Source organism: Anarhichas minor, unplaced genomic scaffold (genome assembly GCF_050575085.1).
Source record: "Anarhichas minor isolate MPS153535 unplaced genomic scaffold, ASM5057508v1 ptg000026l, whole genome shotgun sequence".
Classification (NCBI taxonomy): Eukaryota; Metazoa; Chordata; class Actinopteri; order Perciformes; family Anarhichadidae; genus Anarhichas; species Anarhichas minor.
Genome location: NW_027466472.1, coordinates 709937 through 726097, shown reverse-complemented (window position 1 = coordinate 726097; position 16161 = coordinate 709937). Strand labels below are relative to the sequence as shown.

Below are 16161 nucleotides of genomic sequence, written 5' to 3'. Positions count from 1 at the left end.
AAAGCTGAATTACCTGCCTCTATTATTTCCCTCCTTGTTAGTGTATATTACAGACACAGTTGCATCCTTACAACGATCTGTGTGTGTCCCTCTCTGTCCCGACAGGAGGCTGTGCAGTGTGTGCAGGAGATGAACAGCGCTCAGCTGCTCTTTGTGTTTGTGCGAAACGGGCTGGAGTCTACGCTGGAGCGCAGCACCATCGCCAGGGAGCACATAGGCCTGCTTCTGCAACAGCTCATTAAGAGCAACATCCTCCAAACACAGCAGTACTACACCGGGTCAGTGAGGACTTCCTTTATAATGTAGTTATGTGTATGTTGTGTGCAGGTGGCAACCTCCGGTTCTGAAGAGTGATGCCGATGCGGAAGCGTCTTAAAACCTGCATTCTCTCTAATGTCCACCAGGGGGCGACTCCTCTGGTTGTATAGAAGTCTATGAGAAAATGACTCTACTTCTCTCTTGATTTATTACCTCAGTAAACATTGTAAACATGAGTTTATGGTCTCAATCTCTAGTTTCAAGTCTTCTTCAATACAGCATGATGTTCATTTAGTACATTATGGTCCATTTAGAGTCAAACAGACCATAAAGCAGGGGATGCTTTAGGGCGGGGCTACACAGTGATTGACAGGTCTCTACCAGAGACGTATACGGTGTCTCTACGTCACTTCCTCCTCAGTCCAGATATGGTCACTTCACTGGTTGCAAAAAAGCCAAGATGGCGACGGCCAACACACCAGACTTCAAAACATCAGTCCACTACGTCTACTCCTTATATACAGATATAAGTTTGGGAAACTTCCTGTATCCCTAAAGTAATCCCGTGTGATTCAGACTGCAATGAAACTCTTCGGTTTAAAAAAAGATCATCATAATCTCCGGCCTCTCTCTGACCAGCGTGTACTCGAACAGATAAAGAGGATCCTCTGTAATCCATCCCACATTCTGTACTCTGTGTGAGCTCAGAGATCACAGGTGTGAATTCAATCCTTTAGAGAACTCCTTTTAAAGCAGTAGCCTAAAATAAGTGGAGGGTACATCGGCTGTAACAGGGTACGAAGACTACACACTGATACCTCAGGGTGCGTGTGTTCTTACCTCTATTGCATTTTTCTGTCCTCTTTAATGTCTTTTGTTTGCTTGTGCCGAGATGTGTTGAATGTCCCATTGGGACAATAAAGAATATATCTGCCTATCTAACTAAACAGAGTGCATGTAATGAGTAAAGATACAAGTCCAAGAGCGAGTGCTGTTGGACCGAACACTTCAAGTTGTTGCCAGAAGTCCAGTTTATAACAGCAGGACTTCAGATGAACAGAAGCCCGCAGGGGAGACGTTGGCTTCAGCGAGTGAACTATGCTCAGCCAAAAAAGAGAAATCCATATGTTTGTGTCGATGTGGTGCCATATTGCTCCGTTTACCCATCTGCTCTCTGAACTACTTCTGCATCCTTTAAACCTTGAATAACCTTCTGCTCCACATGTGTGTGTGTGTGTTTCCTCAGGCTTCAGGAAATCCTGGAGGTGGCTGAAGATATGTCCATAGACATCCCCCACATCTGGCTGTACCTGGCAGAACAGATCACTCCCATGCTCCACGAGGGAGGCATCCCCATGGGAGAGCTCTTCAGGTCAGTCCCAGGCCTCACTTGACCCCCTTCGGCATGTTTGGAAAAAAGGGGAAATCTGCCAGAGAAGATAACCTTTTGGCTGTTTGATGTCTAATGGGTGACTTTTTCTTTTTTTTCCTCCAGGGAGATTACAAAGCCTTTGATCCCTCAGGGTCAGGCTGGAGTCCTGCTGGTCCAAATCCTCACTTTACTCTGCAAAGGAATGGTGAGAACCAATAGACTATAATCCTTTATCGATATTATATTGTAAATTATAAAAAAAGGTTTTTAAAATCGGTTCCAGCTGCTAACGTTTATGTACATTTGAAACCAGCGATGGTGTGATCAGCTAATGTGTCCCGTAAGTCTACAACCACTCTGTCTGTCCCTCATTAGAGCCATAAAAAGGCGCGCACGATGTGGAGGCAGGCTGGCCTCCAATGGAAAGACTTCCTCCCCGAGGACGTGGACGTCAACAAGTTTGTGACGGAACAGGTGAGAGGTCGCTCACCAGCTTCAGCCGAGGGAGTTTGCTACAAAATTTAAGTTACTGTGAGGAACTTTTAAGTGGTCCTGAACCAGTCTCGGTTTAGTCCTGATCCTCTATCAGTAAACGAGACCATCAGAGAGAAGATGGACTTTTGTTTTCAGGCAGTAAAACCTGGTAGAAGTCAGTCGAGGTGACATGAAGATGTGCATAAAGCCTGTTTCTGCCTCCGTGGCGTTAACTAGGACGTGGAGTTCACGCTGGGTGACGAGGACGAGGAGGAGGAGGAGGAGAGCAAAAAGAAGGAGCTGAGCTCTGCAGAGGTGACCAAACAGCTGGAGAGACTGATCCAGGACAAGGCCGACAACCAGAGGATCTTTGACTGGGTCGAGGTTCGTATCCCTGTGTGAAATTCAGAGGAATCTTTTCCTTCCATCTTTGTTTCCATTTGGTTACATTCACAGTCTTCACCTCTTTAAAATGAGACGTTGGTCGTGTCTTTGTATGCACCGCATTCATTTCAGGGAGAAAAGTAAAGCGATGACTTGTCATGACTGTGCAATTCAGACACAAACACGAGACCAAGGCTGCGGTCGGATGGTCTTTTTTTTCTTTTCTTAGAGGCGTTTCACTTCACTGAAGTATCTTAAGTGGCAGCCTCGATAAGAGCCGGTCGAACCCTCTAAATGCAAAAGGTGGTTCAATGCTTCCTTTCTTATCTCCTCTAGCTTGAAGTGCACTAGACCATCCTTTACCAAAGGAAAGGAGATCATCTCAACCCACAATTCTTTGTGGCAGCAACATTTAAAGTGACGCAGCATTCGTCTATATTCCTTTTGTATTTCTAACCTTCATAATGAAGTCATATCTTTAACCGAGCTGTTTACATGAAACAGCGCAAAGAATGCACGAAGAGAAGCATCCAAGATGTGCTTTAAATAGGCCGAAGTCCATAATCCGCGTTACATAATTACGTAGTCGGATTCTCTCAGCTCAACAGTTGTTCTTAAGTCCTGAAGACCTCGTGATGTTTTCCGTCAAGGAAAAGTGGTTAGGAAACATTTTTAGTATTTGACTGCAGCCCAGATCTGACTACAATTCACCTTTTTGCAGAGGAATGTTTTATTCGAGGTGTGCATGCAAGACCTTTAAGAGAAGCTACTGAACCCGACAGTGTGTTTTATTAGTCACCTTGGTCAGAAGAAGTTGCTCAAATCAGAGCAGCTGCTGATTGCAACGAAGCAAACGGACTTACCTACAAAAAAAACTCAGAGTTTAGATGTTTAACAGGTTTCCAACAAGCTGCTACAAGTTTTTGTTTTTCTGCACGTGTGTAAATGAATTTGTCCTTTTGTAGGCCAACCTGGACGAGCAGCAGACCTCCTCCAACATGTTCGTCAGAGCTCTGATGACCTGCGTCTGCCAGTCAGCGGTCGTCTGTGAGTCAGCGTGCACCCTTTACACCCCTCAATAAAGCCTACAAACATGGCACCCAATTAAAGATGAAAGGGATATTAATAATGCCTATGGTGCTGGTGTCGATGCAAATATGCCTGCAAGTAACTAGATTTAATCTCCTTTGCATCATGAACTAAACTCTGTCTTCACCCGTAGGTGAGAACCCCAACAAGGTGGACGGCGAGCAGATCAAACAGCGAGCCAAGGTGCTGCAGAAATACCTGCTGGACGAACAGAAGGAGCTGCAGGCGCTGTACGCCCTGCAGGGCCTCATGGTGCAGCTGGAGCAACCTGCCAGTGAGTTCATGTTCTCCCTCCTGTTACCACTTTCAGAGACGCTGATGTTTGTTTTCAGCTAAAATAATGCAGACAGAATTACTTTTCCCAGACGTAAATGATATGAAACTGGCTTTACCGATATTCCAGTAAGTCCCCCTGAATCCTACACACGGCTTGTTGGAGCCATTTTTGTATTGTGTTCATTATGTGTCTGTATATAAAGTACTATGTAGGTGGTACGGGCGAAATACTAATAGTTGAGTCAGTAATCAGAGTAGGTGTGGTGTTTTCCGGAAGAGGCAACCCCGCTCCTTTAAATCGAGTTCAAAGTGTCCTGAAATGTCTTGTGAACGTTCCCCGTCTCTCGTCCCCGCTTCAGACCTGCTGCGGATGTTCTTCGACACCCTTTACGACGAGGACGTGCTCAAGGAGGAGGCCTTCTACAAGTGGGAGTCGAGCAAAGACCCCGCCGAGCAGCAGGGCAAGGGCGTGGCCCTGAAGTCCGTCACCGCCTTCTTCACTTGGCTCCGCGAAGCCGAGGACGAGGACGAGTCCGACAACAGCTAAAGGGCCCCGCTGGGAGGAACTGGTGGGAGTTCAGAGAGGATCCTTTTGGGGGGTGGGGGAGCGGACGTTCTGTGGATGATTCAGAAGACCCTGAATCAGCAAAAACCTTCTGCATAAACAGAAAGAAAAAGCAAGAAAAATAAAATCTTCAACTGGGAGAGATTGTATTTTGGATCGAACGTTCTATCATGTTATTTTTTCTTTAGTTTATTATTTTTGTTATTTGGGTTTCTTGTTTTTTTCCTTGCGCAACTGAATGTCTTTTTTTGAAATAAATAAAAATACAGGATTAAATAGCGAGAGTAGATACGAGAGAAAGTGCTGAGAAGCGTAGCGAGCCGCGGGAGATAAAAGCTGTTTCCTTCAGTATTTTCTTTTTTTTTGTTTATCTCCTGTTTTCAAATGGCTCGTCCTCGCAAACACAGCAACACTATTCAAGACACTTTGCTTAACGACAGATTATAAGAGAAACTTAAAGGCTGTTCACATTTATATTTTTGATGACTTCATCCTTTATCGTGTGAACGCGACGCGGTGGCATTTGTCGTGTCACACGCGCTGCGTTTGGTCTACATGAGGCGCTCATGTAGACGGCTAACTTTTTTTTGTTCACGATTTTTTTGTTGTTTTTTTCCAGTGTTGGATGGTTGGAGTGTGCGTTTTATAATAAAATAGAAAACTACAAAGAAGAGTGTGGAGAGCTGCCTAACGGACATTTCAGACAGGGGGGGGGGGGGGGTGTAAAGTAACGGTTGAAGACTTCGCACAGACTTTACGAGGACGGTGTCACTGAGGAGCCGGGCGACCAACTTTGACCATTTTGCTGCTTATGGGGGGGAAGAGAGGGCGGGGTGACGCTCTCCCCCCCCCCCCCCCCCCCCCACCAACACCCCCCAACACTCCTCAACACCCCTCAACCCCAATACGCCCTCTTAGTGTGCCCGCTGCTTTCTGCGCTTCAAAAAACAAACTTGACTGAGGAAACGGAGAGCGAGGGGCTGCACCCTCCTGCAGAGCCTGGTGTCGGATTTTAAAAAAAAAGATAAAATACTGAAACTTGAAAAGTATCGAGAGTAAAAATCCACTTTAATGAAAAAGGTCTTAAAAAAAAAAAAAAAAAAAAAAGTTTAACAGGACGAATCCTACGGCCTTTTCTGCTTCCATGAGTGGAGATGCATTTCAGGAGAGTTCTGTAAATATATAACTGTTTTTTTCAAAGAGTAATGCGAACATGAGCGCCATGTCATTTCCTCCTCTGAATCAAAGTGGCAGTCTTCTCCCTGTATTTATATTTTTCTCTCCTCAGCTGGCAGAAGGTGCTTGTAATTATCCAAACACAAGTCATTGATCACAATTTAATTGAAAATTTGTAAATACTTTTTTGCTTTACTTTATTAAAAAAAAAAGAAGATATTTAATTAAAGTAAAAACAATTAAAGCCTCTTTTCACATCCAAAACTGGAAAAGATAATAAAGATCGTTGCCAATAAAAGAAAAAAAAAAAAACTCCAGTAACTTGTGCTTTTGTGAAGGCCGACTGTCCCGCTGGTGTGGAACCGGCATCTCTGATCCCAAATACTACGTTCTGCCCCACAACAGATCACTTCTACTGTGCGTTTACTGCCGGAGCCACAATCAGAGCGGGCTTATCAAGGATACAAGGTTACTTTAGTGTCATTGTACAACAGGGTTGCACAGCAAGATGCAGATTGTTTCCCATTTTGCTACAAAACAAAAAAACGATATCATGGCTGGAGGGTGGAGGATGAATTGAGTCTCACAGCCAGAGGAAGGAAGCCGTTCTGATGCTTCTGTATCTATTACCAGAAGGCAGCCGGGTGAACAGGTTGTGACGGTGGTGATAACTGTCTTTTCATATCGTTTGAGCTCTTCGCAGGCACCTCTTGTCACCAATATCACTGAGTAGATGGGTACCAATGATGATCTGGGCTTTTTTTAAATAACCCGCTGTAGAGTCGTGCACATCACATGCCAGTTTGTAATGTTTGCAGTCAGGATGCTTTCTATTGCTCTTCTGTTAAAAGTTGACAAGAACTTGGGACGTGAATTTAGCCTTCTTAAGTTTCCTTAAGAAATAAAGCCGTTTATGAGCTTTCGTCACCAGGATGGAGACGTGAGAGGACCATGTCGGGTTGTGGAGTGCACGGGTGTGTATGTTTATTTTGTTTTTTTTGTATAGGTATGGCGATTTAAAAGATCACAATATGCAAATACTTACCCCAAATATGTCAACGAACATTAACTCACATCGTGTCAAAGTTTCATACGGGCTTTTTGAAAGTTAATGGTCTATTTACTTGCCGTTTCTAGAGCTTTCATCCACATCTCATGGTCTTCACCTGCAGGTGGAGTTTGCTGTAGTTGCCATTGAGCATCTCTTCCTCTCATACATCAGGTTTTCTAAACTAAATCTGTACTACATCCGTACTGGCGGGTAATGACGACACCTTGCTCTAACGAGCATTTATACAATTTAGCGTTTAACAATTAGCAGCTGTCCTGAAGTCATGGGTGCTGTAGTTGCTAACAGGTTTCAGATGTTCAGTGATATCTTAGATTGAACCCTCGAAGTCTGTGAGGCAGCACCTGGTAACAAACAGCCTGCTGGACTAAAGCGGTTCAGCTGGTCCAGTAGGACTGTGGTCTCTGGGAGGAATTAAGTAACTTGTAGCTCGGACTGCAGACCGGACGTCTGTGATGTCATCCCCGTGGGTTCTGAGGCGAGTGTTCCCCACAGACGAGGCCTCACGCTGAATGAACACGCAGTGCCGGACTTCTCGGGGAACTCCAGAAAGTGAGACTTGGCCGTCAGTATTTGGAAAAGTTTCATTTGAACAAACAAACAGTGTTTCTGCAAAGCCCTACAAATTTCATCCTCTCAATGTTTCCAAACACAGGATATGACTCTTGATTACAATTCAGTATTCTCCTAATATTGGGATTTTTTTATTTTTGTTGTTTGGCCCAATAGGTGCAATTAAATACATTTTATAGTGTTGCAATATGAACGGATGTATTTGCATCCTAAAGGTTTAGAGCACTTATTACATTGTAATTTGATGAAAATGCTAAATTGTATTTCTAATAATAGCATTTAACACTTTATGCACAGGAGGTACAAAATGTGCTTTGTATGTCCTTTACAATCTTGACAAACACAGGTTAGTGTCGATGTTTTAACATTTTAAATGACCTCATCAAATATATACATGTGTTTTATATAGATATTATATATGTATATACAGTATATAGTATAAACCTTTCTTTTCTAACAGACAAAAAAAAGTCACACAAAAAGATGCCAAACTGCATTGGATAAGGTGTACTTTTAAACTTAAAAATCCTCGTTACAGAGAAAGATCCTCACTTCTGAACTTAATGTTCACTTGTAGACGTGGCCTTGTGTTAGTTATAAAGCGGTGGTAAAGTCCACGTGATCACACTGCGTCTAAAAGAAAAGGGAAATCTACTGAGTACTGAGTGTTTTCCCTCCTGATGCTCCAGTTTCCTCTCAAAGACATGCAGGTCAGGTCAGCTGGAGCCTCTCCTGGAAATAAAACTGCACTTTTTATAAGAAGCGACTCACAAACCACTGCTTCTTTAGACTGCTCCCCTTTTTTAAGCTGCGCTTCCATCACTGTCCATGTAATCCACATCTGTGAGTAAGCTGCTTTACTTGTGGTAGAGAAGTAAACACAGAGAAAGTTCAAGTCTCCAGACAATACAGAAATGTCAGTGCTGGGGAGGAGAGTGGACTCAGCCCCTCAACACCACCCAGAAATAGAGAATAAGGTCCAGGACACCTAAATGCATCTTGGTCCAAAAGAGTGTGTTTAGTTCCACAAACAGACGTCAAGACGGGTTCGCTTCGCACAACTTATAATGATAATGAAAGCCGCTGGGCATCAGTAAGCTTTTAAAAGACATGTTAACAATTGCAAGTGACAAATAATTGTCTTGTGATTTTAGAGACGCCCAGAAATTCTGCTAATGAGACTTTCAGGAGGTCTGAAGTGTCAATCAACGGATTGTTTTTGAGAAGGCCAGCTTTCACAGACTGAAAGGTTTGCAACGGATCCCCTGGATTTTGCAAACTGGGTCCGGTGATCACTTGAGTTTTCATCTAGCGCCACCAGGAGGTTGACGGAGGCTTAATAGCGCCTTTGTCAGAGCAAAATTTCAATGTCAAGTTTAGCTAGGCTTTGTTGCTAATTAGCAAATGTTAGCATGCTAACAGATGAAAAAATAGCTTCTTGGCTTACTCTGACGTATTTACAGTGATGTTTTATTAATGTGCAATGTCCCTACCAAATAAACCAACAAACAGGCTAAGCTAAGAGAGCGCATGTTAGCATTACCATAGCTAGCATCTCGTAGCATGCTGACATTAGCCTTTAGCTCGGAGCACTGCTGTGCTAAGTACAGCCTCCCAGTGTTTATCGCTCCTGTTCCTCCATTTTAACTGTTGGGTTTTAATAATGCACATTGCATTCAATTCGCCAACTTTTGGAAATGCTTTATGTCTGAAGGCAATGTGTTCTGTTTGTAACGGCTCTACTAGAGAACATTTGTTCAATAACTGTGACTGTTTATCGTGCTCAGGTCTTCACCTGAGAGACGAACCTACAACATTAACCTGCAGGACCCCTGAGCTCCAACACCTCCCTCCAGCAGCAGACACAAAGGTGCCTGGCTGCATCTGATTCAGCTGGAGAATCTGGAAGAAAGCAGGTTTGTATGGATGAGGGGTTTCTAGTTGTGGGGTTTCACATGTACTGAAGATTGCACATCTGCTTGATGGTTAGTAGATTGCACATCTGCTTGATGGTTAGTGGAATGCCATTTGAAGCCATCTGCTGAACGTTTTTAAATACACTTCTTCAATCGTGTTTATCTGCATCTGCTGCTTTCTAATGGGAATTAAATGGTTTACAGAACACCCTTCTGTGCACATCTGCTGACTGTTTGCAGGATTTCATCTCTGTTTGTAATGTGGCTGAACCGAGGCAGGTACTTCCCAAAGATATCCGAATGCAAGCACTTCTAGGTGTTTGCATTCTCATTCTTAAGTCTGCAGGGTGTTTACAATAGACAAGTGACCAAATAAAAACACGTCTGTACGCATACTAAGAAGCACTGGATTTGTGTGTGTTGATGTACACTATTGTTCAAGTTAACTGTTAGTTTCTATGAATTTTATTTCTAAACATTAAAGTCAAAATTCTGCCACAGAGCCCAAATAATACTGAATCTGTTATTTATACAAATATGTTGTATCTTGTTTCTATAAGCAGTCTAACTTAGATATAGTGAGTCTAAAAATATTGGAATCGGCATATAAAATACCAATTATTTACACATTTTCATTTGTAGAATGCATCTCCTCCCATGTTGCTAAAAAACAAAACTATGATCCTCAAAAAAAGCACAGAGAATTTAACCTCCGAGAGACGTCTTCAGTCTGTTCCTCTTACCTTGAGTTGGTTTCAGTAGTCACCTTCCTAAATACACTAGAGGGGGCCGTTGTACTATATACAGTATATATAGTTGTAATGCTCACATTCAGTATAGCAGTAGGTTTTCAAGCATGTACATACTTTCTGAAATAATGTCTCCCCCAAAAAAACATCAAAATGTAAAATATTAAGTTAGACTTGTTTTGTAATAACTCGTTTTGGTAGCACTTTATAATCACTACACACTATGAAGCATTAGTTAAGTATGAGTAAACACTTAATTCATCATTTATAAAGCATTGTTCCTACATTAATAATTCATTAGTATGTAGTTCATAACAACAGTTATAAATGTTTTATTCTTGATCAATACGCTTGTCTATTATGTTTCATTATTGTGTTTTCATACTTTTAGAAATGATGGATTCCCCATTTGTAAATTAAATATTATATATTTTACAAACCAATTATTAAGGAGTTGTAGATGATTAATAATATTTATTAAGTGTTAGTAAATGATTAACAACTTATTTAGATGTACATTATTCATGCATTTACATATATAATGGTTAGGGACTATGTTAATATATGCTTTATAAATGCGTATTAATACTGCAATTCATGATTAATTCATGATTTATTAAGGTAGTTACTACTTGTTAGTAAAGTGTTTTATGTGAGCTCATCTAAAGTGAGGACTATTTATGCCTTATAAAGCATTTATTAATGACATTGAAAGGCCAGCAGTGCCTCAAAACAAAATGTTGGGATTTACTCTAACCTTCTACATTAGGACAGTGTCTTTATGCTCTCATTCACTCACAGGTTTCTATGGATCATATTTATATCTGGACACTGGCCACTGGCCACTGCCGTTATTGTGGCACATGCATCTTTTAATTTTTTAATTTCATTTTTAATTTTTAATTTAATTTAAATGTTTTAAATTTAATAGCCATGCAATCATGAGATTCCATGGCTATTAAATTAAATTAAATTAAATTAAATTAAAAAAATTAAATTTAAACTTGTTCCGATGCTGACGGTGAGCGTTTGAACTGTCGGGGAGAGACAGTTCTTACGTCCTGCATGGTTGCATGTCGCTGTGGTGGGCAATCCACAGGCTGCTGTCAGTGTTAATGGTGGGCGGTCAGCCTTCTTCCTCGAGTATGTCATGTGCCAGTCTGCGTGAGGGTACTCCTGGTGTCCGATGTAGGATGATGGGGTAATATACTCTCACCAAACTCCTGTCGTGTAAACCAGCAGCATATCTGACCTGTAACATCGGATTCAGAATAGATTTTGTCTGTTAGCACTTTTCGTAATTTAGCTCAGTATGTTTGGTGCCACCAAAATGATTTAAGGATTACCAAATCCTTTTTAATGGTTTTTATGCTCTCATTCACTCACTCTGTGTGCTTTCTCTCCTCGCAGCTATCGATACCATTAACGCACATTGCTGACTTTGCTCCTTCACCGGAGTCTCTGTGCTTTCCCACCTCGCAGGTTTCCGTGGATCCTGGTGATACCTGGACCCTGGTCTTGCCTCCTGCCGTGGTTCTGTCATATGCATTGAATGTGTTGTAACTCTGTAAATGTTGTTCATTCTGTACACATGACATCTGTTGCACATCTGGAGAACGTTTGTTCTTAAAGCAACAGTTTGACTTTGTTAAGTACTGTCTTTGCTCAGTAACTCAGTAACAAGTCATAATACCTTACTGAGATAATTACGGATGAAACGCTTGAAACAAGTGAAATGCTCGAACATAAAAACGAAATAAGAAATATCTTGTCATATATTGCCTTGATTTAAGATATTTCATCTTACTTAGACTTTCATTTTTGCAGTGAAGATAGTAATTAATAGCTTTTCATGTTGGAAACTCGGTTACAAACAAACAAACAAACAAACATTTGTGTGAGAACATGTGAGTCAAATTTTCTTTCTTCAACCAATTTCAGTGAGTAAACATCTGAAAACAAACCCATTGAGTTCATTTGAGTCTGAGAGTTTAAACGTCTGAACTAAGTCACGTGTTTCTGTCCCGTCAGAGTTGACGTCTGTCACTTGCTCAGTCAAATGTTTTATTTCTGTGTCTGCTTATTGATTCTGTCTCTAATCGTCTCTGATGTGTGTGTGTGTGTGTTGTGTTTTCACTCCTCACCTGTCCAATGGTAGACGGTCCACTTTCAACAATATTTACCCTCTTCAGTAAGGACGAAGACTGAGCGTTACAACTGAAAACGTGACTCAGAGACTCCAAGATACTTCTCCGGAACATCTGCTCACATTGGACAAAGCCTGGCCGCTAATGCTGCACCAATCAGCCGACCGTGGAGGGTTTAAACGATGACATGATTGCTTTGAACTCCCAATGCCATACGACACCCCGTAGCATCACTAAAAGCTTCTCTCAGATGAATCCAGACCCATTTTATATCTTATTTGCTACTGTGAGAATATGGAAAATTGACTGTTGTGAGTGTTGGACCAACATATAACAGCACTTACTCTGAGAGCCATTCTCTTTCTGGCTGGCTGAAGATCTCCCCTCGTCTCCCTCCCCCTCCCCGTCTCACAGGATTTACCCCGGAGGTCAGTGATAAAGCTCAGCTGCCGACACCTCTCTGCCCTGACCTCAGCATCCTCATCCGCAGCATCCTCAGCATCCTCATCCTCATCATCCACAGCATCAGCAGACCCAAACCCCACATGACAAACACTGAGCACACACACATAAAAGAGTTCACATTATGTCTTACGGGAGGATTAATGTTGGAGACTCAAATGCATTCACACACTTATAAATATAGCATAATATGTATATATTTACTTTTTTGCTTTCTTTAAGTTTCCATATCTCAGTTATACATGTGCATAGGCCTGTGTGTTGTATTTATATCAATGAATCAACTATCCTCATACAACAGTTCTTATGATATCCTACGAAAAGTTACTCCCCTTTTTTTTTGTAGTTTTCCTACAAGTGTCAATTTCCGCTCGTTACGTTAATACAGTGTTTTCAAAGTAACGGTCCGTCTTAACAGGAAACAGGTTTAGGCAACAAAACCACAACATCACATAACATCACATTAAGGTAATAGTTTCTCATTTTGGGAAAATGCATTAATTAGCCTCTTGAGCCCGAGTCCTCTGGCTGAGGCTCCAAAAAGACATGAGAAGAAATGAAAAGAGTGTATCTCTGCAACGGCAAAGTCTATTTGAATAATCTTGGTATCCATGTTATTGGGTATAAATTAATGTGGAACACTGCATTAATAAAAGATCTCTCCAAAATAATTGTACACTTTTAGAGTGAAGATCCATTTGGAATGACGCCTTTTCACTTAACTTAAGAACTTTAAAGGCGCTGGTAGACAGATTGTGTTAGCTTACGTTAGCTGTTTCCCTGTTAACTCTTTATGCTAAGCTAACCGACTGCTGGAGTAAGCTCCTAATTTAGCGTACAGACATGACACTGGAGAAGAAAGTATAAACAAGTAAGAAAGAAAAATGGTATTTCTAAAAATATCCAACTAATTATTCTTATTTTGTATACTTATTTTTCACAATACATTCATGCTTTCTACTTATTGTATTCTTGTAACAATAAAATAGACCATTTTGTTATTTTATGACTCACGGCTAAGTGCCGCCACACCACCGTGTGTAGGCAACAGTCAAGTAATGAGCTTACATCACACCGACATGATTCATAACACTGCAGCAGATGGCAGCGGGTGTGTGCAACAGTGTGCCGTCCCGCAGGCTGCTGAGACCCAAACCGGTGAGTGTGGTCGCGTCTCTTCACCGGCAAACATGTCAGCCGGTTGGACTCACGTAGTGGACCTTCACCAGAGGTACTCAGGTGATGATCTGGTGCTCAAGTATGGATAATCACTAAGATATTGTGTGTATCACTTTAATGTTGCAGCTGGTAAATGTGGGTCTCATTGTGTAAATGTATGTAGTGGGTTACGTTTAAAATCTCCCTCTGAACATAAAATGAAAATACTCAATTACAAGTGTGGAGAATTTCAGTATTAAACGCATTATTAGTAGGATTTAATAACGCCCCTAGTGGTGAGTAGAAGTGTTACAATAATAAATATGTTAGTCACAATATGTTTCCATATGGAATGTATTATAGGTTTACAATATTCTTACTTATAGAGGATATTATATGTTGCAGTATATTAACTCATTGAATGTATTAAATCATAGAAGTATAGTCACTGTAGGTATTAAAACACTAAGAATAGTCTTGAGGGTCAGATAGGGATTCTGAGTGAGGTGTCAGACATGCAGCAGCAAATGGAGGCGACCTCATCGATGGAGGATGGGGCCAGTGGGACGGTCAAATGCCAAAACTGACCACGACGGAGAGGAGGAGTTCAAGATGTTTTGCTAAGGGATCGATAATGGGAGGGGACAGAATTCAAATGAAGCCAATCACTAATCACCACGGAGGGTCATTCACATGTTTTATGACAGTATCGGACACTTTCCGACTCTCAGGGGATACAAAAGACAATGTTTTAGGGAGTTTACCTCAGATCACTGCAGCTCTCATTTTCAGCTAACTGGCCGCGCCGGACTGTGAGGAGATGCGTGTATGTGGTCTCTGCTCTCGAGAACATTACTATTGATAGTTAATTCAGTTTGTAAGTGAACTTTGTGTAGTACATTAAATATTGTTTTAATTTTGGACCGGGTCCAGCTCATTCTTCTGATGCGCGTGCGCAGTAAGAAGTACCTGCGGCCTGCAAGCTCCTTCATCCTTTGTTCTTAAAAACCTAACACAAGTACTTCAAATGTGTACTTAAATAAAGCACTTGAGTACATGTATTTAGTTACTTTCAACCCCTGGATTTAAAAACATCTTAAGTTGCAACACAGCAGTTTGTGTAAAAGTCACAAAATACAATCTATCGATCTCCAACAAAGCCACTTAGTCAGACCACAGCATTGGGTAACAGAACCACACTTTGGGACACACGGTTTCGAACACTGGTCTCGTAGTTTAAAGTCCGTGAAATTTGTGTCAATGTACACGAATCACTAGATTTCAATTTGGTGACTTTCACGACCTGCAACGATACTGGGCTGAAATTTGACTTTGTGAATCGTACCGATATCCTGACTTGTTTCCACTGGCAGCAGCAGCCAGTTCATCGCACCTGAAGTCCCCAAAACCCAACATCGTCCCACTGACCGACTCCAGCAGTGTGTGACTGAAGGTGACCAGACTACAAACACAGAGCGACATTCTACCAGAGATAGCAACGTGGCGCTGCCTTGTTGGTTTTCTGGTTGCTTTAGTCCAGACTGAAATATCTCAAAATCCATCGGATGGATTGCCTTTCCATTTTGTCCAGACGGTCTTGGTCCCGAGAGGATGAACCCTAATGACCGCTTCATATCCTGACGTTTCCTCCAACGCCACCATCGGATCAGAATGTTGTCCAATACGTTCGTTTGTAACCAAATCCCTGCAAACCTAATGACTCTCCCATCTGTCTCAGCTGAACTATGTGTTTAGCGTTAACTTGGTAGCATGCTAACAGTTGACATGGTAAACAATATACCTGCTAAACATCTGCATGTGAGCATGCATCGCTGATGTTAGCATTTAGCTCAGAATGCCAAAAGGCGCAGCAATTTCTGCATACGTGGGGCACTAAAGACATGTACTTATGTGGAAGTAATTCATCTAAAATTTAAAAAAATGTATTGCTTGAAAACCTTTCTAGACATTATTAACAATTATAAACCTCAAATCACACAAACGTGTTCTTATTTGTGTTGGTCTGCAGCAGTACATGTAAATATGTTTCCTTTTAGTTGCTCTACCTGCTTAACGGCAGTAAGAAGAAAGAAAACACATTCCCCAGCTGATTCATGGCATTTAACCCATTTTGCATCTCAACAAATGACCCCACAGTCCTCGTCATCAGTGGCCCGTCCGCAATCGCGAGGCTATAATTAGTGACCTCATTGGGAACATGAAGGGATCAAATCATCTCTAATGAATGTCCCCATTAGCAGTGTGACGCACGGTACCTGTTGAATAAGAAGGACAACACGCTCCCCTTTTTGCACCAGCTGCCGTCCTACCTTTTTATTCCGTCACTGTCAGCGATGGACAACTTTTGGACAAGCAATCGAACAGCACATGATTGCCGATTTACAAATACTCCCCTTCTGGCTAATGTATTCATTGGAAAATAGATGGCGAGAGTGTTTTGTGCCATTCAGCTCAGTCCCAGCGGGAGTGTGT

The 16161-nt window shown here is 41.8% G+C and overlaps 1 protein-coding gene across 12 annotated transcripts in view; it reads left to right on the top strand.

Moving 5' to 3' along the window:
• The window catches only part of eif4g1b (eukaryotic translation initiation factor 4 gamma, 1b), a 35653-nt gene extending 29742 nt beyond the window's left edge, over positions 1-5911 (top strand). For all 12 annotated transcript variants that reach the window (XM_076099884.1, XM_076099883.1, XM_076099882.1 and 9 more), the window contains 8 exons: positions 106-278; positions 1505-1630; positions 1754-1835; positions 2006-2104; positions 2342-2488; positions 3454-3535; positions 3711-3851; positions 4213-5911. In XM_076099884.1, coding sequence (XP_075955999.1) covers positions 106-278; positions 1505-1630; positions 1754-1835; positions 2006-2104; positions 2342-2488; positions 3454-3535; positions 3711-3851; positions 4213-4400 — 1038 coding nt within the window. In that variant the 3' untranslated portion in view covers positions 4401-5911. The remainder of the gene's footprint in view (positions 1-105; positions 279-1504; positions 1631-1753; positions 1836-2005; positions 2105-2341; positions 2489-3453; positions 3536-3710; positions 3852-4212) is intronic.
• Positions 5912-16161: the final 10250 nt, after the last annotated feature.